Genomic DNA, 25,000 nt, shown 5'->3' on the forward strand with positions numbered 1-25,000 from the left:
ATTAATCGCGCCTAAAGCGTTGTGAATTATTCGCGTGGGATCATCGGCGAAATTTGCTGTGTGCTCCAGTTTGTGCCAACTTGGGGAGTTTTATAGCCTTCCACGCTATATAGTTTAGTGCCTGATCGATCGCCGTAGGGGTGTAGTTGATTAATTTCCGTGGCACCCTGCCAAAAGTAAGTTCGGAGAAGATAATTAATTCCCAAAAGTGTTTCAGCGTATAAGACGCAAATGTTCACCACGGGGCGTACGCGTGTCGTTCAAACTCGGTGCATGTTTGATGAGTGAAATAATAGGTAGTGAAAACGTGTTGTAGGCAGTAACGAAAGTTGAATGTTTATGTTTTAATAGTATTGCTCTAGGAAGGATTTGTAGATGTGATGTAAATAGTCGAAACTTGTTCTGTTGCATTTAAGCCAATTGGAGAATCCTTCTACGCTGGACCAGATTCAGGAGTATAGTCATCACAAGTCAACCCACTGGCGTAGCCACGGGGGGGGTTTTAGGGTTGAAACCCCCCCCCCCCCCCCCCCCCAGAGCCAGATTTTCTTGAACAAATTTCCAGTATAAAACGCTTTGTGATGAAAAAATTTTTCGGCTGCGCCGCTATTTTCAACCTACGGCTCAAATTCATTGTATATATTTACGAAATGTGAGTGTCAAATACAAAAAGGTATTATTGAACATCGAAAACCCCTCCCAGAGAAAATTTCTGGCTACGCCACTGAGTCAACCTGATCCGTTCAGTCTGTATCAACTGTCCTTGGAGTTCTTCTGAAGTTCAACAACAAAAATCCAGTGTGTGCGGCATGTTACTGAGCTAATGGTTTCTTCCAGGTTCTCTGTATGTATATTATATTTGATTATCGTTCTTCCAGCGTCCGTGTGAAGTCATCAGCCCACCGCAGCTTGTCGTGTATTATCAGCTTAATACATACCAACATTCCAAAAAGGCATTACAGAGGAAGTTATCAGTTTTGCCGCTATCCAAATCCAAACAGTGAAAGATTAGCCTATTATCAAAAGAACAAAAATCTCTTATAGAATCAAAAGCTTTTGGATCGTCACAATCTACGCATCTGTTTTACTAATAGAGTTAATAAACTATAGAGGAAGAATGTCGCTGGCGTCGCTGCCGAAACATCTCTTGCTGGCGGAGATAGGCCGGGCTATAAGTGTCAAAGCGAAAAAGTATGCAGTTTGACAGATAGATACCCGACATGTTTGCGAGCGAGAACAAAGGGAACAGCAGCGACATTCGTCCTCTATAGTTTATTAACTCTATTGTTTTACTAGAAAAAAGGGCCTTTAATGGTCTGATGGAAAATTTATCAGCAACCGCCAAAAGACCAATCTTTTTTGAAAGTAGGGAAAATATCAGATAAAGTTAGCATAAAAAGTATTTTGGGAGTACAACCTGTGTGACAAAGATGGCTTGATGACTATTCCGTTTAACAAACGCAGTGTTACTGAAGAAAGAACACAACATTTCTTTGGTCTAAATCTTTATGTATAAAACTGCAATGTTTAGATCGTATTTGTTTTCAACGCTAACCGAAGTTGTTTCGAGAGTAAGTGCTCTTATCGGTCACTTTTGAAATAGGGCTTTGAGTAAAGTCTTGCAAGTGCTGTTTTTTTAACATCATAATGATTTTGTTTGAAAGTGCATCTAAAGGTATTTCTAGAACTGTTAAAATGACAGAGATCCTACTGGGTTTGGAACCTACCACGAACTTATGAACAAGGTTGCGACCATTCATTTGCAAAGATTTACATTCATTTGCTATTATCTCAGTTCAGAAGCATGCTATCGAAAAACAATGTATGGATGAATTTAACCTTGTAATTTTATCTGAAAGTTTGCCGAATAACAATGGGGTCGCAAACGTATACCAAAGTCGTGAGTCAACTGTGAAGGCAACTCTCCACGCGGTGAATGTAAATTACATTCACGCTGTGGAAAGTTGACTTCACAGCTCGCTCACGACTTCGGTATGCGTGTGCGACCCCAATGTTATTCGGCAAACTTTCAGATAAAACTACAAGGTTAAATTCATCCATACATTGTTTTCGAAAGCATGCTTCTGAACTGAGATAATAGCAAATGAATGTAAATCTTTGCAAATGAATGGACGCAACCTTGCTTATGAACTCTAGAACATTCCTTCAGGAGCTCTACTTTCCATAGGTTCTATAACGTAAATAATATGGAACCCTACAAATGCTTTACTATATTTTTATTTGGCGCCCAGCCGTGAAAATTAAAATAGAACACTACAAATGTACAATAGTACAAAGTCAAAAGTTAACAACATATGTACAAGACAAAACATAGAGGAGACTGAGCGAATCTGGGCCCGGAATGTACACCAATGACCCATATCTCTTTCGGAAGGTCTAATTGAGACAAGAAAAAGTTGCTATGGAGTCAAAAATATTGATCATGGGAGAAAAAAGTTATTTGGCATTTTTTGGAACGAATTTCAGTTGTTTTTGTTGTAATTATTTGCATTATTTTTCACAAGCGACCAATCTCAAATAATCCGAATGTCTCATCTGTCAGTATTCTATTCAATGATAAGTCATTCTATTATAAAAAGAAGATAATACAGTATTGTTTCGATTTTATCACGCCCCTTTTCAAAAATACAAATAAATATTTTACAAAATCTATACGCATTTTCAATGTGTTTAACGTTGCAAAACGCGCCTTCAACATTTGTCTTGAAGAAGAGGGGAAACACTTGCTGTCAAATGTAACAGCAACTTAATGAAAAATCAAGCACTGATGCGTGGAGGGCGTGATAAAATCGGAACATTACTGTAATGATTTCAGGGACAGGCCAGTGCATAGAAAAGGTTGTGGTTTCTGTAAGTTTTTATGAAAAAGTGAAGGACGCGTAGTGTTTTAATCTAGGTAATAATATTATTATAGTGGAATGGGTATATCCAAAAGTATTATACGTAAAAACTCTTCTCTTGAGCAAGTATTTATGCAATGTGCAGATTATAATGTTGAAACACAATGAAACATCATCATATAAGGGAAGAATGAAAAAAAAAACACTTTGAGTCAAGTGAAACTTGACATTTAAATAAGGTGTTTTAATAATGTATGTGATGCACAAGATTCTATGAATAATATTCATTGCTGTACCGTGAGGATACCAGACATATTGTGACTCTAGGTTGACGACAATGCTTTCAATAAGAAGCACGGTTACTTGGAATGTTTGTTCTCAGCAAAAACTTTGTAACCATTGTAAGTGAATTCAGTAAACATATAATGGTTCTAAGAAGATTCGGATACCGAGAAGAATACCTAGGGCTATTTCTAAAAATAAAACGGGATTCAAGAAAAAGCTGGCGATTAATGGAGCAAGATGTTAGTAAAAAGCAAAGAGTTAGTGGAAAAAGCTGACGAATTGAGCAAAAAGCTCATAGTGAAGCAGGAAGTTGAAGATTCTGGGAAGAAACAGATGAATCCTAGAGAAGTCCAGAAAACCTCCAGGAACTTTAAAAAACTGGGTATTCTGGAAAGGTACCGAGGGCTCTAGGAACATGCTAGTGGTTCTGAGGAGGAAGTGATGATTTCAAGGGAACTAGAAAAATAATAGAGTTTAAAGATATAAGCTTTGGATTCTAGCTAGGATTGGATAAGACTGAAGAGAACAAGAAGCTGGGGTTACTGAGGGACAGCTGTGTGTGTTTGAATAAACTGGCGATTAATTGTGATATCGAGAGGCACAATAGCAAGCTTTGTAGGCGATGTGGGGACGAATGTCATAAGGCGCAAGGCAGGTCAAACCATCCCAAGTGCTTGATTTGTTGCGGGAAATACGCGAACAACATGTACAGCGGTCCTAGTCTTCAAAAGAACTTTGTTGATAAGCCACAGTACAAACCTGAACTTCTTCTTCTTTCTTCTTTATGGCTCGACGTTCGCATTAGAACTTGGCCTGCCTCTCTTCAACTTAGTGTTCTTAGTGCACTTCCACAGTTATTAATTGAAGGGCTTTCTTTGCCTGTCATTGCATGAATTTGTACAATGTGTGGCAAGTACAATGATACACTATGCCCAGGGAATCAAGAAAATTTTCCCGACCGGAGCGGGAATCGAACCCGCCGTCTCCGGATTGGTGATCCAGCCTTAACCACTAGGCTAACTGGAGACCTGGACTGGACAAACCTGAACTACTGTGACGCAAACCAGCAACTGCTGATTCAGACAGCCGCTGAGTGGGAGATGGATATCGCCGTCATAACGGACCACTCATACCGAATACCCACCGATAACGGCAACTGGATCGGCGATATGAAAAACGGGTGAATACCCCGTCCAGGAGTAGGTGTTGGAACAGTTTACTCAGATACTGGACTGTATGACTGCCGAGCTGATAGGGCAAAGACCGGGTGACAGGTGATTCCAATGCCTGGATCGTGTAAAGGGGATGCCGTTTCACGAAGCAGCTTGGGCAGACTCTGCTAAAGGCTCTGACCATGCTAGGTTTCGCACTGGCTAATTTCGGTACTGAAATGCCTTTAGCCGGAAAGGAGTCGATTATTTACTATAAGGACAAACGTATTGATGTCCCGCTTTAGCAGAGCATCAAAACTTCAAACGCACAAATCTCAAGAAGCAAGCTTCAAACAATAGTGCATTTTATTATTCTGTTCTTGCTCACTTGTAATAAGCTTAAAATAAGAAGCTCAGGTGCACTGATTTTGTTTACGAAGAGATTTGTGCTTTCGAAATAGTGAGTAGGTGCCAAAGTCGGCCATTGTGGCGGCCATTTTGGGATTCTAACAAGTCTGTCGTTAAAGATTCATCCATGTGATTGAGCACTTGTAGGCGGCGCCTTTGCAGGTTTTGTCGTGCTTTAGCTCGAGGATATTTTTATCGAATACGGCGCCTTTTTAATCCGTGAGCTTGGCATAGCTCATCATCGCCTTCAAAATCTCTGAGTGCTTAGACTCGTCTGTCTAGTTGACGAGGGTGTCCTTCTTGCCCTTGGAATTTGCCCTTATACTTCTTCTTTTTGGCTTAGCGTCCCTAAGCTCATGTTCCTCATTCTTCATTCTTTTCTTCTTTTGCCTGTCCACAAGGTCCAGAAAGCGTTCTCCCCCTTACCCGCCCTAATATGTGGTCGCTGAGGACCTACACATGGTCGCAAGCCCCTGCTCCTTTCGATCTTCGCTTCCTATTTTTTTTTAATTTTTATTACTGTGTATTTTAACTTATGCTAATTCTAAACTTACTTCCTACTCTTCCAAGCTGGCAGGTATTACTGCCCTTCACTCTCCGGGTAACAACCGGCCTTACGAAAGCCGCCTGGTAGCACCTCTTCTGTCGGCTGCGCAGCCACCTCCATTTTTCTGCAATCTACACATCCCTATTTTTAATGGCCTTCATCAACCATGATCCATCCATGACCGTTCCCGTCATGCTAGTCAAGAAGAAAATGGGGTTCCTTCTATACTGGCACTTCGCGTACAGCTACATCATACTGTCCCTACTTTGCTTAAAGAATTAACTAGCTTACCCGCTTCTTGCGAAAAGGTTGAACCTCAGACAACCAGGAGTCACATAAGGTTGCATGCAGTACATCGTAAAAAGTACTATTTTAAGCTTCTATCGCGTATATGTACGGCGGAGGAATAATTTTCATCGCGTATGACGTTATTTTTGTACTTATTGCAATGTATCTGGAAGAGTCGCATAAGAAAACAAATCAACTTTTATATTTTTTTATTCGCAAAAGTGTGCGAACGAACTCGCAACGTATCAAATTAATTCGATTAATTGCATACCGCAATGATAATACGACTTCTCTTGGTACTTGTCATATTTTGCCAGTTTAACTCGCATTGGTGTACGAATGAAATCGCATGAATGAAAAAATAAACTCGTTAAAGGGTGCATAAAAATTCGCATACGCTAAAAACGTGTACGTTGACATATTGCGATTTGATATGTGAAAACCCTGAAAGAGGTGCTGTTGGGCTGTCCATGCAATGCCAAATAACTACAAAACAGTGAATAGCCATCGTTATGGTTATAAACTCATTAGTTTTGTTTTGTGGCTCTGATAATCAACAATGGATGACGCTAGCCAGAGAGGGGTAGTGGAAACAGTGCGGGAAATCACGCTTAGTTGGTTTTATCTCCAGATAGTCTGGCGAACACGCCCGTTAAGTGGGGCTCGATAATCCAAAGATCATGACACCGAGGTGACAATAATTGTTTTTTTTTTCGAATATTATTAGGTAGCATTAGGTGCTAGCTATATTATGTCACAATAAGGCACACCGTACATCACATAAGATGCAAGCTCTTATGGCGTTATTGTTGTCCCGCCAATGCACGTATATTGCCTCCATTTTTGCACGCATAAGGCACTTTTGCTGCATCGTATGCGATGTAACTTAACTGCATAAAAGTACGCATAACACGGTCATAAACTTCATTATACGCGCAAACTGGTTGTCTGGGGCTCGCCACTACAGCTACTAACAGATTTTTGATTATTGTTGTTCTCAGTTTGCAACCCCACGAGTAGCAGTGGAAAAACTTCCACCACGCCATGCATTAACGCGTGAGGGACAAACTACTGTGAGGGGTGCATAGGAACCCCTCAGGCTTCGTTAACGATGGAGCATCCTCTTCACTACTTCGATCATTTATTGCTTGATTCCAAGATATCCAAGATATTAAAAGTTTTTGACTATTGATTTGACCATTGATGTTCTAGCTACTGTCAAGTTGGATGGGTAGTCCGTGTTGACATCTAATGAATTGGTCTTGTTGACATTGATAGTTAGACCTGCCGCAAAAAAACGTTCGGCTAGGTCGTTGAGCTTACTCTGCTTGACAAAGCACCATTGGTCTAGTAGGGCTACATCATTAGCCAAATCGAAGTCGTTCAGATGCTCCATAGTGATGAACTGCTAATGTAGCCAAGAATTCTATGCACGGTCAAATGCCCCCACACAAATATCTCATTTATTACGATAAGAAACAGTAGCGGTGATACTACATCCTTGCCTCACAACCCTTGTGACAACCCGGTTGGTCGGATAAAGCTTGACTCTAATCAAAGCGATTTTTCATAAGTCCCTTACGTTTGATATGTTTCACTGTGTTTCAACATTATAATTTGTACATTGCATAAGCACTTGCTCAAGGGAAGGGTTTTTAAGTATAATACCTTTGGATATACCCAGTGCCCCGTAACGTGGGTAGATCACCTTAGAATGGTGCGTTGCGGCGTAAGATCTACCACCACATCAAATTTCGATCTTGTTAATGTTTTCATGCCTAAAGTGGCCGATCAGTGGTGAGCAGACATTCCAGGATCGAGATTTGATGTGCTTTTTTTAATGTTTTGTTGCTAATCCACATTTTATTTCAGGAGTAATCAGGTAAATGTTTTGTTTATAAATGCTTATTAATCATTATTATGATTGTTTTTCAAACAAATGTATAACAAAACATACACAACACACACTGACATACATTACATATACATATCTCATCATATATTGGGAAAGGGAGGGACCATCAGGGCACCCGATTGAAACGATTTGGACAGGAGCTTGGAACTGCCTCCTCCTTGTTGTTAACATTTCGTGGATTGAGGGCGGGCTCTTCGACCCCATCTATTGGGAGTATTCTGTCAATTGAGGGCTTGATTTTGTAGTTGTTCGTGAGAACTTTCTTCTGGAAGGAGATTCTTTTCCCCTGACGCGGGTTTCGCGCAAGTGTCTCTGCTTGCGGGTCCGCACAACCCTTTTTGGCCCTTCATACAGGAGAATGACTGACCACTAACAACAGCACAATCTTGATCAAATCGCTTTTCAGATTATTCCAGTGCTATAGGCAGCTGCCTTGCTACAATAGATGGTAGAACAATATCATCATCATCATAATACCTTTGGATATACCCATTCCACTCTAATAATATTAATATCCATATTATAATCCATAATATAATAACACTTCGTCCTCCTCCACTTTTTCCTAGAAACATGCAGAAACCTCAACTTTTCCTATGCACTGGCCTGTCCCTGAAATCATTATTGTCTTCTTTATTAATAGAATGACTTATCATTGAGTAAAATACTGACAGATGAGACATTTGGATTATTGAAAATAATTTTTTTTCTCCCATGATGAATATTTTTGACCCCATAGGAACTTTTTCTTGTCTCAATTAGACCTTTCGAAAGAGATATGGGTCATTGGTGTACATTCCGGGCCCAGACTCCATACATTTTTGCCCAGTCTCCTTTGCCCTGTTATACCAAAGGATAACCTGTGTAAAATCTTGTCCTCCTTGGACAAGGTTTTATAATTGAACAGATTCAACAGTCAATCATGAAATAGTGTTTTGTTTTGATGTTTGCATTTTTGTTAACAGTATGGTCTTGATGACGAGTGCGTCACCTTTCTCAAATTTTTGGATTGGCGTCCCTAAGCACCTCCTCTTCTAGCAGTTTTTATCTTCTTCCTCTTCTGCTCAACTGTCGTCCAAGGGGGGGGGGGGGGTGGTTCCTCCCCAACAAACATTATTGCTGTACAACAGCTGAATAAACCACTCTTAAGCTTGATTTTAGAAATTTTGGCTGAATAAGCTGTAATTTAGCTATCATTGTTACTTGGGTGCCTTTGGTTCGCCCTACTCTGTGGTTGCTGAGGGCCTAACAACGGTCGCAACCCCGTTGCGACGGGACGGACCAACCTTATCAGACCACCCTGAGACTCCCTGAAACATCCCTTGGACGCCTCTGTAATCCCCCTGAAAATCCTTAAAACACCCCTGGAACGTCCCGAAATCACTTGGAATGCTTCTGAACCTCTCTGGAACTCCCTGAAACATTCCTGGTATGCCCCTGAATCGCCCTGAGGTAAGATTTGCGCTTTGTCAATATCAATGGTAAACAAATCGCTGATTTTGACTGCTCGACTGCGATCCATGTTCCGTCACTGCTCTTTTTTAATCTAAACTCACGGTAGAAATTCTGCACGCTCGATTTGAAATCGCTTATTCTTATTTTTAAATCAAAACATTATAAACAATGAATTGAAGTGATGTGCCTTAATTATATTCAATTGTTATCAAACTGATAGGGAATTATTGCGAATTCATGTAGCAATCCGGTCGTATCAGCTTGCAGATTTTTTTACCGTGTGGACTGACTGTGATGGCACGGCATACAACAAGACAAGACAGCCCAAGTAACAGAACTAGCTGAGTTACAGTTTCTTAAGCTTAAGTTTGCTTAAGAGTGGTTTATTCCACTCTTGTACAGCAAAAATGTTTGTTGGGAGGCTCTTTACCAATGTGAACATCAATTTTAGATGTAAACATGTGACGTCATTCTTATCGTTCTTTAACGGAATAAATGTATTGATGTGATGAACGTGGAACTGCCGATCTCTCAACTTCATTGGGAGCATCCACATACTCGTTGATCTTCTGAAGGACCGCGAATTCGACATCGTAGGAGGATCAAGGGCCGATTAGGTAGGTCAGAATGAGGAATTCAGGCCGATGATTGGAAAGTTTAGCGCCCACCAGCTGAAAAAGCCGCCTTCAAAAACATGGCCATACGTGGCACCTTTTTCGAACACAGTCTCCCTTATCGTTACACTTGGGGATCACCACAGCAGACAGAATCGCAAATCGACCACGTTCTGATTGACGGAAAGCACTTCTCCGGCATTATAGACGTCAGGACTTAACACGGCACTAACATCGCCACTGACCCCTACCTAATGATGGTCAAACTGCGCCCAAAACTTTCCCTCATCAACAATGTCCGATACTGGCGACCGCCGCGGTACAACCTTGAGCGACTGATCCAACCGGATGTCGCCTCAACAGACGCGCAAATTCTCGACGCAGCATTGCCAGACGAAGATGACTTCAATGTGGGTCCTTCTATATAGGACCGATGGGGTACAGTTGAAGCAGTCATCAACGACGCTGCCGAGAGCACCATCGGGTACGTGGAACAAAGGCGACGGAAAGAATGGTTCGACGAGGAGTGCAGAGCGTTTTTGGAGCAGAAGAATGCAGCGCGTGCGTTAATGCTGCAGCATGGAACCCGGCAGAACGTTGTACGATACAAACAGAATCGGAAACAGCAGAGCCGTTATTTCGGGAGAAAAAGCGTCACCTGTAAGAAGCGGTTTGTGAAGAAATGGAACAGCTGTGTAAATAGTTCTCATGAAACACGGAAGTTCTATCAAAGGCAAAACACATGCCGTAACCAGGGATGGAACACTCATTTGCTAAGAGTTCCACACACTTGTTATTTCTATTTTATATTTTGCTGTATAAACTGAGGATTGCACACGCATATCCAACCCGTCACCTTCAGTACAGCCTTACGTCCATTACAAAATCCTCTCACAGCGTACGAGTTTTTCGTATAGGTTGCCCCATAAACATTTATTTTCAGTGCTGATTTTGATCAAACGTTACCCCCAAAAGGTCTGGCTATAACAATAATTTGCAACAATGAATAACGATCAATTTGACTTGTAATGAAACATAAATACTCAATTTAGCAAACGCTGCAGATTGCATTGTCGTTAAATACCGGCGTCTGGCGAACGTCAGCCAATCCAACAACTGTTTGGTTTGTGGTGTTAGTCATCACCGCCCGTTGTCTATCTCTTCACCAAATCACCGCAACGACCGTAGAGGTGGGGCTTCCTTCCTTCGTCACGACGGCATCCCCCAAATTTACTTTTTTGTTGCTCGCTCGGTATGGTAGTAGGAGTCACTCGGTCGGAACAACCAACCGCAGTCAGTAAGCTCAGCCAGCAGGTAAAGCAAGCAACAGCTGAAGATATTACAGCACGCATGAAAACGACGAACGTTTGTATACGACGACCGCACCGCATCGCGTAGCGTAGCTCATCAGATTACAGGCTTATGCTAATATGCCATAAAGCTGTCGGCGGAGCTTCCTCCGGACTCCGGCGCGGCCTCCCCGAGAGAGTTTCAAGTTACACAATGTGACACGGTCATCACTGACTTCATGATGCGCCGTTGAACGTTTGTGCTAGCTTCCTCCCGGTTGCAAGCAAAAGACGTTAATAAGATGGGTAGCTGCTAGTTACGCACCATGCAGAGATGTTTGTATAACACGTTGTCACTATTATTATACCAAATATGTACAAAATTTGCTTGGATCAGCGGTGCGAGAAGTATAGGTAGGGCTTGTCCTACGCATCAATCCTTTAATTAAGCTACTGAATGCAACAAGTTCCGAGTGATATGCCTTAAGCAACACTTCTAGGACAAACTTTAAAAGGTTTTGTTGAAAAAGTTTTACAGCAATGCATTGCAATGCACAATGGGTCCAGAGCCGTATTTACGAAGACAAAAATGTTAGTGCCTAAACCTTAAGTTTTAAATACATGATGTCTTTGGGAAAGTTTCTTCATATTTTTCGACCTTTTTTCTCATTATTGAAAAATTAGGGTGGTCCCTCTAATTTAGCTGATCCAAACATCTGCTTTTTAATAGTTTTATGTACGCTTACAAAATATTCTACAAAGTTGTAAAAGAATATTTGAAGCAAGGTTGCCGAAGAAACCATAATTCTTCAGTACAAAACCATGGGGGTAAGTTGTGGATCATTTTTAAACATTTGTTTTGGAAAATCTGAGCCTTTTCCCCATGAGATGGAGCACATTCTGACCAGAATTGAAGCGTATATTAGAGTTGATCTAAATACTGTTTTATAAAGCAGAATTTTGTTTCTAGTGTTTAATTTTGATCTTCTATTAATAAAAGGATACAAAATTCCGACTAGTTTCTCACATTTCTCAAGTACAGGGGATGGCCAAAATGTTTGGGATAGGCAACTTTTTTTCTCCCACAAAAAAAAAAATTCAACATGATGTAACTTTTCATAGAAGGCATAAAAAAATCTCAAATTTTGTTTGTTTGTCAACCTATTATATGTGCATCATTGGTACAAATTTGGGCTCGATTGATTAATTTTTCGCGAAGTAAGAACCGTTCGGGTAAAACACTATTATTTAGACAACCAATTTTTGAACTGTCATATCTCGGAAACCAGTGAACCGAATTGAATGAAATTTGAGTGTTCGCTTCTAAAGCCAAATTAAGTGTTAGGAATTATATTATTTTCTGCAATGTGATGATTGAGTCGTTTGAGTAAAACTTTTTCAAATATCTTACTTAAACTACTAAATAAGCTAATATTTAGGACGATAACTCTTTGAACTGGCGTGATCTTTGTTTGGCTTCGGAATCGCTATAACCTTGCATGTCTCCATGCCAAGGGGAAGTAATTCAGTTTTATGCACGCATTGAAAATGAATGTTAAAAGCACTAGAGCTTTACGCGATAATCTTTTGAGACATCGATTGTTCATCTGATCGAAGCCAGGTGATTTGTTGTTTTTTAATGTTTTGAGGAAACAGGAAGTATAGGCTTCACTAAATAGTAGGGGTCGAAATTAGAGTCTCTGTGATTCGCGAAAAAGCTTTCGATTGACGTATTCACTTCATGATCTACGGGACTTGCATCATAGAAGGTAGTGTAATGAGCTTCAGCAAACTGTTTTCCTATCTCTTCGCACTTTTCTTTGTCGGTAATAAGTAGTTTGCCATCTTTTGATAATGGCGAAATAGATTTGTGCTTATTTTTTTAAATTTTACAGAATTTCCAAAGCATTTTATTATTGTTTTGATCATTGCTCATGCTCAGCAGATTGGCTGACCATGATTTGTTTCTAAACTCATCAATGCGCTTTTTGACTCAATTGCATGTGAAGTTATATACGGATCTTAGGTAATGGTCCCTACGATTACGTTGCCATTGTCTTCGTCGACTATTTCTTAATCGTATCAAAAGAAGAATGTCATCAGGTAGAATCAACTTGAATCTATCTGGAATACTTCGGGGGATAAACCGGTCGTGTGCTTGATGAATGATGGTAGTAAAATAGTCTATATAGTTATCAATTTGATATGTTTCGAAAATTGCAGAACCCGTAGCTTCAGGGAAGGTAAGCCCAGCTCCCTGGGTTAGTGGGTTGGTGTCAGGCCCTGCGAGCCAGCCGTAAAAAAGACTAGCACCGGAAAATCAACAAGAGAAGAATGCGAACCGATACCAATAGCGACGACCACAGCGACGAAAAGGGACTTGCGATTGAAAGCTCGGTACGTGGAACTGCAGATCTCTCAACTTCATCGGGAGCACCCGCATACTCGCCGATCTACTGAAGGACCGCGGGTTCGGAATCGTAGCGCTGCAGGAGGTGTGTTGGACAGGATCTATGGTGCGAATGTTTAGAGGTAATCATACCATCTACCAGAGTTGCGGCAACACACGTGAGCTGGGAACAGCTTTTATAGTGATGGGCGACATGCAGAGGCGTGTGATCGGTTGGTGGCCGATCGACGAAAGAATGTGCAGGTTGAGGATCAAGGGCCGATTCTTCAACATTAGCATAATAAACGTGCACAGCCCTCACTCCGGAAGCCCTCACTGATGATGACAAAGACGCATTTTACGCGCAGCTCGAACACGAGTACGACCGCTGCCCAAACCACGACGTCAAGATCATCATAGGGGATCTAAACGCTCAGGTAGGCCAGGAGAAGGAATTCAGACCGACGATTGGAAAGTTCAGCGCCCACCAGCAGACGAACGAAAATGGCCTACGCCTCATCGATTTCGCCGCCTCCAAGAACATGGCCATTCGTAGCACCTTCTTCCAGCACAGCCTCCCGTATCGTTACACCTGGAGATCACCACAACAAACGGAATCGCAAATCGACCACGTTCTGATTGATGGACGGCACTTCTCCGACATTATCGACGTTAGGACCTATCGTGGTGCTAGTATCGACTCCGATCACTACCTGGTGATGGTTAAACTGCGCCCAAAACTCTCCGTTATTAACAATGTACATTACCGGCGGCCGCCCCGGTACGATCTAGAGCGACTGAAGCAACCGGATGTCGCCACCGCATACGCGCAGAATTTCGAGGCAGCGTTGCCGGACGAGGGTGTGCTCGATGTGGCCCCTCTAGAGGACTGCTGGAGTACAGTGAAAGCAGCCATCAACAACGCAGCCGAGAGCACTATCGGGTACGTAGAACGGAGTCGACGAAACGATTGGTTCGACGAGGAGTGCAGAGCGGTTCTGGAGGAGAAGGATGCAGCGCGGGCGGTAATGCTGCAGCATGGAACCCGACAGAATGTGGAGCGATACAGACAGAAGCGGAAGCAGCAGACCCGTCTCTTCCGGGAGAAAAAGCGCCGCCTGGAAGAAGCGGAGTGCGAGGAAATGGAACTGCTGTGCCGTTCACAGGAAACACGCAAGTTCTACCAGAAGCTCAACGCATCCCGTAAAGGCTACGTGCCGCAAGCCGAAATATGCAGGGATAAGGAAGGGAGCCTCCTGACGGACAAACGTGAGGTGATCGAAAGGTGGAAGCAGCACTTCGACGAGCACCTGAATGGCGAAGAGAATGTAGGCACGGAGGACCAAGGCAGCGGAGGAAATGACTATGGGGCTGTCCATTAATTACGTAAGGGTTTATGGGGGGAGGGGGGGTTTGAAAAATCTTACGCGCCATACAAAAATATTTGGGTTCTCATACAAAAAATCTTACAAGGGGGGGTGGGGGTGTCGAAAAATCGTAAAATTTCCCTTACGTAATTAATGGACAGCCCCTATGTTGGTGCAGCAGAGGACGGGAACGAACCAACTCCCACGCTGAGGGAAGTTAAGGATGCCACCACCAGCTCAAAAACAACAAAGCGGCTGGTAAGGACGGTATCGCAGCAGAACTCATCAAGATGGGCTCGGAAAAGTTGGCCACCTGTCTGCACCAGTTAGTAGTCAAGATCTGGGAAACTGAACAGCTACCGGAGGAGTGGAAGGAAGGGATAATCTGTCCCATCCACAAGAAAGGCGACAAGTTAATGTGTGAGAACTTTCGAGCGATCACCGTTTTGAATGCCGCCTACAAAGTGCTATCATCTTCCGTCGTCTGTCACCTAAAGTAAATGAGTTCGTGGGAAGTTACCAAGCCGGTTTCATCGACGGCCGGTCGACAACGGACCAGATCTTCACCGTACGGCAAATCCTCCAGAAATGCCGTGAATACCAGGTCCCAACGCATCACCTGTTCATCGACTTCAAAGCGGCATACGACAGTATCGACCGCACAGAGCTATGGAAAATTATGGACGAGAACAGCTTTCCCGGGAAGCTGACTAGACTGATAAGAGCAACGATGGACGGTGTGCAGAACAGCGTAAGGATTTCGGGTGAGCTATTCAGTTCATTTGAATCTCGGCGGGGACTACGACAAGGTGATGGACTTTCCTGCCTACTATTCAACATCGCCCTGGAAGGTGCTATGCGACGAGCCGGGCTCAACAGCCGGGGTACGATCTTCACGAAATCCAGCCAATTTGTCTGTTTTGCGGATGACATAGATATTATTGCCAGAACATTTGGAACGGTGGTAGAACAGTACACCCGCCTGAAAAGTGAAGCAGTAAAGGTCGGACTGGTGGTGAATGTGGCTAAGACAAAGTACATGCTGGTAGGCGGGACTGAGCGAGACAGGACAAGCCTTGGCAGCAATGTTACGATAGACGGGGATACTTTCGAGGTGGTAGAAGAATTCGTCTACCTCGGTTCCTTGCTAACGGCTGACAATAACGTGAGCCGTGAAATACGAAGGCGCATCATCAGTGGAAGTCGTGCCTACTATGGGCTCCAGAAGAAACTGCGGTCAAAAAAGATTCACCCCCGCACCAAATGTACCATGTACAAAACGTTAATAAGACCGGTGGTTCTCTACGGATACGAGACATGGACGATGCTCGAGGAGGACCTGCAAGCACTCGGAGTTTTCGAGCGACGGGTGCTAAGGACGATCTTCGGCGGTGTGCAGGAGAACGGTGTGTGGCGGAGAAGGATGAACCACGAGCTCGCTGCACTTTACGGCGAACAGTATCCAGAAAGTGGTCAAAGCTGGAAGGATACGGTGGGCAGGGCATGTTGCAAGAATGCCGGACAACAACCCTGCAAAGTTGGTGTTTGCTAACCATCCGGTTGGTACAAGAAGGCGTGGAGCGCAGAGAGCACGATGGGCGGACCAGGTGGAGCGTGATCTGGCGAGTGTTGGGCGTGACCGAGGATGGAGAGCTGCAGCTGCAAATCGAGCATTATGGCGGCAAATTGTTGATTCAGTATTATCATGAATTTGATGTTAACTAAATAAATGAAAAAAATGAATGTTTCGAAAATAGAGCTCAAATCAATTTGTTGCAGATCGATGTTTTCATCTAAGAAAGTTTTGAAACCTCTCCAATCGGCACGAGAATAGTCCGGAATGGATCTGGGGTGAGAATAGCTAATCGTTGTGGAATTAATTTCAAATCGCACAGGAATATGGTCAGATGTTGGATAGTTTGTAAGTTCGATATTGAGTGCAAGCCATTTGACAATACTAAGTCAAGAGTTGAAGGTCTACGATTCGGATCAGTTGGTATATGAGTCGGTGATGGTGGGTGATGAGTTACAAAACTTCCAGATTGCAGCTCGTTGAACAACATATTTCCTGCAGTGTTAGCTCGAATGCAGTTCCACAAACGGTGTCAAGCATTCAGATCTCCACAAATGAAAAGACTGTTGCGTATTTTCGAAAGTTTTTGAATATCTTGTAAAAATGAATTATTATCTCTGTTTCCTCCAGGATTGTAAGCAGAGATTAAAGAAATCGGACCCGTGGATGTGACTATTTGAATGCCTATTGCTTCTATGATTTGAAGATCAAACGAAGGCAGCAATGAGTGCGCTATGTTAGAGTGCACAACCATGGCGACCCCACCTTTACGACGTTCAGATCTGTCTAAACGATAAATTCCGAAATCAGGATGAGCAAATTTGATATCGGATTCGAGGAACATTTCACAAATCAGAGAAACATCTACGGAGTTCTTGATAAGAAACCTAAAATAGTCATGGGTTTTACTTTGAATGCCATTGGCATTCCAGTATGAAATTGTTAAGTTACTCGTCAAATTATCCATTACAAGGAAAACAGTAATGAGCTGTGATTTCAAAGATGACTTTTAGCTGTTGTTGTTTGGTCGTGCTCAACCTCGAGAAAACGTCAGTCACAATATCCACGAGTTTCTCTTATGTAATAAGGTCATAATAAGCATGTTTAATTTTCATAAGGTATTCTTATGGCATCCATACTTTACAGTTATGGCTAAATTTCATAAGGTAGTTTGATGAATTTCGGAAGTTTACTTCGCTGAGTGTAGTAGAATTGCTTCGGAAATTCCTGAGTGAGCTGTGAAAAATTCTAATGGACTCCTTAATATCCTCAAATATCGAAGTTTTGAACTAGTTGAAATATGGTTGTTAAGGATCAAAACATAGCCTATCCTAAAAACAAAAGCTGCTTCTCAAGACAACCGTGGAGATGTAGAAGATTCATCTTTATTCGCTATCAACGGTTGGGACGTCCAGTGATCCAAAATGTACTGTTAAAAACTGTAGTTTTCATGATAATCATAGGTGTAGTGAACCAATGAAATTCCAGTGATTCCTAAACCCAGGCTTGACAGAAACTCCCTCGCGAGGAAATGAGGAAGCGGTTTCGGCGATTTTTTGAGGAGAAAAAATATAACTCAGAAATCACAACGCAAATCCTCAACAGCACAGAGCATGAGCTTGTCACGCAGCGAGGAGTTCACCCAACACTCATAATTGCTTGTTGTGTTTCTCACGTCCACTCACACTCAAAAAGCTCTCGCGAGTTCCACTCCCATACAAAGAAAGACTCTCGGCTCGAGGCAAAAATCGCACTCTTTTATCCGAAATCATCATCGGTTCTTTTTTCGTTCCCCTCCTCCTCGTTCAATTTTTATTGCCTCTCTGTTTGGGGTTCGTTCGTTTCCTTGCGACGAGGCAGAAGCAAAACACCACCCTAGAGCATGTTGCAAAACTCTTTTGATTTTGAGCCTGCCTAAAACTGTGAAAGGACATGTGAATAACTAGCGAGTCGTAAGTTTGGGAAAGTAGAGACATTGATTTTCGGATCGTGCATACCAAGGAGCACAACCACCAATAAAACAGTGGAATAACGTTCAGTGGTTCCCAATCTAGAAACTATTCAGTGTTTGGAAGCCGAAGTGATAAATAAACGAATCGATAGTTTTTCCCTTCTGTTGATTCTGTTTCAATTACCACAAACAGTCAAAATTTGAGAATTTGATGCACTCCATGAACAGCGTGTTGAACTTTTTTGCGAGAGAAAAAAAGTTGCCTATCCGAAACATTTTGGCCATCCTCTGTAACTCTGGGTCTGCACAAATTCATGCGGAAGTCGGAGTGTTGGTGGGATATGGTTGGCAGAGGGTTCACACATTGGTGCGTGGATGAAAGGCGTAAGGTGAAAGATTAGTGTGATTTACTCTGAAGACTATTTAACTCGGCACAGTTCGCTTGATTGCACAACTGGAAGAATTTCCAGGGGTGTTTTCCGGGGTTTCGGAGGGTCTAATGTGCGTTATAGATTTCCCGGGTGCTAGAGGGGTTTCAGAGGCGTTACTGAGGTTTCTATGGTTTTCTGTGACATTTCAGGGGATTTGGGGGTTTTAGGGGCGTCACAGGAGAGGTTTTGATGTTTTCGGAAGCTTTTAAGAGGGCTTAAAAAAAGAATATTCAGCGGGACTCACAGGCGTTAGGTATCAGGGATGTTTCAGGGTACTGTAGGGTATTTCAAGTGGACTTCGAACGTTCCTGTAACCCCCTTAACCTTCTTTGGGCATTGGCCTGTGCGCACCACGCTAGCGTAGACACACCTGCGTGACTATCTGAGTAATAATGATCCCAATGCACGACTGGTTGAACTCTCTGAAACTCCCCAGATCACACCTGAAACCGCCTGAACTCACCAGCAACGCCTCTGAAACCTGCTGAAAATCCCCTGAAAACCCTCAACACGCCTCCGTTATACCCTCAACCCCCTGCAACGCACATGAGACCCTCAAAACCGCCGAAAACGCGCCTGAACTCCCGTGTAACGTCTCTCCAACTCGCTGTTATTATCATTATTATATTTTATTAAAGACACTTTACCAGATGAGTTGGTATCGTGTTCACAACTCATTGTAAATCTTCTGAAACTCCCTGAAATGCTTTCGAAGTCGTCCATGAACCATCTCAAACCCCTTGTAACGCCCCTAAAATCCTATGAACTCCCAGAAACGCCCTTGTAACACACTTGAGCTGCTTGATAGCTTCCTTAACTTCCCTCAACGTAAGTGTTGGCTCGTTGGTGCTCCCTGCTGTATTGACGTAGTCATTTCTTCCGCAGCCTTGTTCCTCCATGTCTGCATTCTTCGCACCATTCAGATGTTCGTCGTAGTGCTGCTTCTACCTTTCGGTCATCTCACGTCCATCAGTCAAGATACTGCCGTTGAGCGTTGAGCTTCTGGTAGAACTTCCATGTTTCTTGTGAACGACATCGACACAGCAGTTCCGTTTGTTCATATTCCGCTTTTTCTCCCGGAAGAGACGGATCTGCTGTTTCCGCGTTCTTTTATATCACTCCATGTTCTGCCGGGTCCCATGCTGCAGCATGACCGCCATCATTGCGTTCTTCTCTTCCAAAAACTCTCTACACTCATCGTCGAACGAATCATGCCTTCGGCTCCATTTCACATACCCAACGTTGGTCTCCGCTGAGTTGTTGATGGCTGCTTTTATCGTACTTCAGCAGTCCTCTAGAGAGGCTTCATTGAGCTCGTCTTCGTCCGGCAACGCTGCTTCGAGATTCAGCGTGTATGTGGTGGAAACATCCGGTTGCTTCAGTCGCTCCAGGTTATAAAGAGGTGGCCGTCGGTACCGTACATTGTTGATGACAGCCGTTCCTTCGGCGTTACCACAAGTTTGAAGTGATTTATATTCATTTTTATTTGGTTATGCAGCCTCATATTCAAACCTTGACTGATACACTGTTATAAAAAGTATTCATATTTATGTTCCACAAATAACACAGTGTAGATTCCATTCGCTTCGAATCTAAAATTTCATTTGTTTCAATGAGTTTTATATTTGTGGCCTGAACAAATTCACAATTTGTTTGATTTCACCTCAAATATTTTTGATTTTACCACATATTTTTCTGTGTGTAACGCCTTTGAAACCCTCGGAACTCCCTAAACGCATTCGATGAATTTGCTGAAAATCTTCTGAAACGCCTCTGAAACTCCCGCTGTTACCACCTGTCCCTTAGCCCTGCTGAAAATTCTCCGAAACCTATGGCATGCCTCCGTAAAACCCAGAAACTCCCTCAACATTTTTGAGTTTAATTGCTATGTTTTGGAATAGAAAATAAACTGATTCTAAAACATTACTAGAAAATTTCGCACTGATGGCAAAATGTCGGATGACCTTTGCTTATTTTCTAGGTTTAATCACCGCATGACTTTATGATAATTGAATTTTATTGGCTTTTCTCGGTGAACGTAATACTACTCAAAGCCTGTCTAGGGCTAGTAGTCATCATCAAACTACTAGTACCTAGCCGTTCAAACCCAGGACGTTAGGCAAAGGGGTCGTCGTTGTGATTGTGTTGTTCAATTATGGCCCTCTGTTAATTTTCAACTTCTATTCAATTTCTCTCGTCGCACACTTGCGATTCTATCCACCGTTTCTTTCATTACTTTCGTTACTCCCTCCTTCTTTGAGTAGTATTACGTTCACCAAAAAAAGCCAATAAAATTCAATTATCACGACCTTTGCTTATTTTTCGAAGTTTATTTTCGGGTTTGTAGTAAATATCAACCTTTTTACATTATGCTCTGGTAACGCCTATGCTTCACTGCTTCTGGTACCTGTTCCTCTTCGAGCCGACACGGGTCACTTCTTGAACCGAATCTCCCTATCTCTAGACTAGTCTAGTTACACGGTTGAGAAGTTTTGCCAACGTAACTGACCGGAACCGAACTGGAGGCGCAGATTCAGCTTTTTCTTTATTTCTATTTAGTTGTCCCATTTACACTCTCCTCCCACCAGAGACACGTCACGTAACCGTTAGTTCTAAACAATAAATGGAACACCGAGGAAGGCCGAAGGTCCCCCATTTATCAAAACAGTAAACCATATCGACTGCACCGGAGGGAGAGAAAATTGCAGTTATAAATCCAGCAGCCCAACCCGGGTTTTATGCCGCGCTCGCTCGTGTCGCTGTGCAATTTCAATTCGCCATTGATTATTCTAAAAATATAAGCTGACTACAAATAAACATTCAATAGCTCACCAGTGGAAATCATCGACTCGAGTCGGGTCGACCGGATCCGGTTCCCATCGCACCCATCGCATCGTGAATTAACGGCCTAATTACCCACTGTTCACTTTTGATTTCCTTCAGCTCCAAGCATAAAGTTCACCATCAGGTTCCGAAATTCGTCGTTTTCACTTTCTCTTTCATTCTTTCGCCCACTGACTGGCATTGATTTGATTCTCATTCTTTTTCGTCTTTTTCTCTATTTCCGTTTCAGATTGAACTTCAATGCCATACATTCTGATACGGGGTAATCTAGCTTCCTACAGCCACAAGTACCCGTTTCGAGTGCTGGTCTCGGGATTGAAAAGTAAGCATTTGTTCAATAGTAGTTGAATTTTGAAGTTATAGACTTTAATGCATAGATTATGGGCCCATATTACCATGCTGAGAGTGACAGGCTCGATTCCCGATTGGTCTAAGACTTTTCGTAATGGAAATTTCCTTGACTTCTTTGGGCACAAAGTATCTTCGTGCCTGCCACACGATATACACTTACAAAATGGTCATTGGTAAATGAAGCTCTCAGTTAATAACTGTGAAAATACTCATAGAATACTAAGCTGAGCAGTAAATTATGTCCCAGTATGAACGTAACGCTAAGAACTCTCCCTAACGCATTCCTGGCTAGATAAACGCCCTGAGGTCTCATCGAACCTAGCTGTTCAATATAGAACATGTTTTGAACACCTTTCATGTTTTTTTTCTCTCCAGCGGCCGATCTCGAACAGCTGAACAGATTCCCCTCCGGTGGATACAGTGATGAGTCTACGATCGTCTACCTGCAGCATCCGTGTGTGATATTGACTGCACTAGAGGTGAGTTTTACCGTAGCGTACTTAAAATTCTCGTGTTTAGTATCATATGAGCGTAACTACAGTGATCGATTTCTGATCACTAATTTTCTTTTTCAAACATTACGAATAATTGAAGAAATTTCTGAACGATAACAAATTCTGTTAGGAGCAACGATAACAGCAGAAAACAGTCGAGTTATTACCGGAAAAAAACGTCAATGAAGGCACCGTACGCCCATACGATACGAAACACGTGAATTCCATTTAGTTGCATACTTGACGATCATACGTATGTTCTCTGTTGAAGCTTTGGCTCTTTTTTTTTTGGGGAAAATGACTTGCATTAAGTTCTTTGCACCCGGTTAAGTACCATCACTGCTACCTTTCATGGGAATCGTTTACTCGCGGGTATGGATGGTCGATCGGTCTGGGAATGTGAAAAATTTTGATGTTATGCCTAACCCTTTCATCTTGGATGATCAACTTCTCCAACCGTTTAGATAAATCATCGTACATGATCTTCAAAAAGCCGGTAGGGTAATATGAAGGAAAAAGCTGTTGTGCATTTTATTGTGCTCTTATCTGCAGCTTCACGTATGAAGCACTTTAACAAGCAAGCCGATGGAACAACCATGCGGGTAAGAACATATAGGTAACTCTAGTGTTTGGTTTGTTAGTTGCTGTTGGTCACGCAAGTGTTTTTCCGCCAAGTAGGTAGTATAGAAGGTACAACAAGAAATTTGCAATCATCGCTTACGGCAAGTAAAAGGCGTTGTTGTGGTTAATTGAAAATAAAACGATGCATTTGCATTTTAATATGTCAATTCGTAGGAATGGAACAACGATTTTACGATTGTAAACTGGGAGGTTTTTATTGGAGCTTTATAAACGGCTGTTATCGTGAGATGTAATCCAATGAAGTTTGATTCCCTATGAAAATGTTAGTTTTTAGCCACGCTACTTCAAAAGTTATGTAGAAGATTAAAGCATCATGCTCCAATGTCACAAGCAATGTAGACCCGAACTGTCCACAAGCGTTGCACATATCAACCTAATAAGTTTTGCTAGAAAACCATATACTTATTTTATCTACCAAAGTTTACTTTTCACTGAATAGCTCATTGCTTAAAACTCATTGAACATTTTTGTACTTTCAGAGTTTGTCTATAGGATCCGCAGGTTAAACATGTGATTCGTCGTTGATCGACCCTCACAAAAGCAGCCTGGTATTCGCCAACGAAAGACTTCTCTAGATGCCTCATGTCAGTCTGTTGAACAGGACACGAGATAGTATCATGAACTTACTTGTTATTTGATGGGCTACAACTCGTAGCGGTGAGTCTAGGCCGAATGAAGCATTTGCCTCAACTGGCCTCGGTACTGTGCTAATCGCTTCCAGTCACCCTGAACGTTTAGAGTCCTTAGGTCTTCCTCAATTGCAAAAAGCCAACCTTCCATGAAGCCGACGACCCCTTCCTGGTTCTCTGCTGAATATGATTTTTGCTTTTCGTTCCACCGGCATACGAACCACGTTCCCAGGGTGTTTTTTTTTCGTTCACTACATCTATCTCTTTATACAGGGTGTTAGGTTCCTGAGTGCAAACTTTTTAAAGGGTGATAGAGGAACATAAATGGTGAAAAAAATTGTTCTACGCATATGGTCAAATCTCAACCGTTACGTAGTTATTGAACTCCCCATGTTTTTGAATCTTATTGCCTTAACTGGCTATAACTTGAAAATGGTCAAACTTATCGCAGTTTTTTTACCCTTATTCGAAAGATTATTGAATTTTCTATCAAATGGCATCTTTGAATCGATTGGTTTAGTTAAATGACTAAGTTTTCTAGAGCAAAATAGCTAAAAATAGCGTGTTTTTATTTGTTTATGTCGATTATCTTTGAAACATGCGTAATAAATTAAAATTCTTTCTTTGGCAAAGTCGTGGCCCCTATTCCACTCTACAATTCGTTCTTTACTCGTTCTTCTAACTCTTATCGTTTTCTTGCAATTTTGATTTAAATGTGCGGCACAGTGTGCAAAAAGGTGCTTACCATGACGATTTCAAATTTATGATCTGAAATGCGACGTTTAAATCGAAATTGCAAGAAAACGATAAGAGATAGAAGTTTGATGTCAAAGAACGAATTGTAGAGCGAAACAGGGGCCACAACTTTGCCAAAGAAAGAATTTTAATTTATTACGCATTTTTCAAAGATAATTGACAAACACAAATTAAAACACACAACTTTTAAGTTATTTGCTCTAGAAAACTTAGTTATTTAACTAAACCAATCGGTTGAAAGATGCCATTTGATAGAAAATTCAATAATCTTTCGAATAAGGGTAAAAAAACTGCGATAAGTTTGACCATTTTCAAGTTATAGCCAGTTAAGGCATTAAGGCGAAACTGGAAGCATTTCCTCACTTTTTGGTTTTTGATTTTTTATAAAATAACGAAGCAATATTTTCAAAATCGGTTTTCGTGCACATGTTGAGTATGGATCAAGGTATCTTCTGAATTTTTTTGTGGTGGAAATTATTTTTCGTTTTTGCAGAAACCATTTTTGAATAAAATTTCACAAAAAAATGGTTTCTGCAAAAATGGAAAACATTTTCACCCTCAAAAAAATTCAGAAGATACCTTGATCCACACTCTACATGTGCACGAAAACCGATTTTGAAAATATTGCTTCGTTATTTAGTAAAAAATCAAAAACCAAAAAATTGAGGAAATGCTTCCAGTTTCGCCTTAAGAGTAAAAAACATGGGGAGTTCAATAACTACGTAACGGTTGAGATTTGACCATATGCGTAGAACAATTT

General features: G+C 42.0%; 1 protein-coding gene across 1 annotated transcript; it reads left to right on the forward strand.

Moving 5' to 3' along the window:
* Positions 1–8: 8 nt before the first annotated feature.
* LOC109417761 (uncharacterized) lies at positions 9–22,198 on the forward strand (the record flags this gene model as incomplete). Its single annotated transcript, XM_062843220.1, is given in 3 exon segments — positions 9–176; positions 21,598–21,690; positions 22,095–22,198. Coding segments are annotated over 2 exon segments (186 nt in total), but the record flags the coding sequence as incomplete, so codon positions are not given.
* Positions 22,199–25,000: the final 2,802 nt, after the last annotated feature.

The sequence above is a fragment of the Aedes albopictus genome, unplaced genomic scaffold (assembly GCF_035046485.1).
Source record: "Aedes albopictus strain Foshan unplaced genomic scaffold, AalbF5 HiC_scaffold_110, whole genome shotgun sequence".
NCBI classification, from domain to species: Eukaryota; Metazoa; Arthropoda; class Insecta; order Diptera; family Culicidae; genus Aedes; species Aedes albopictus.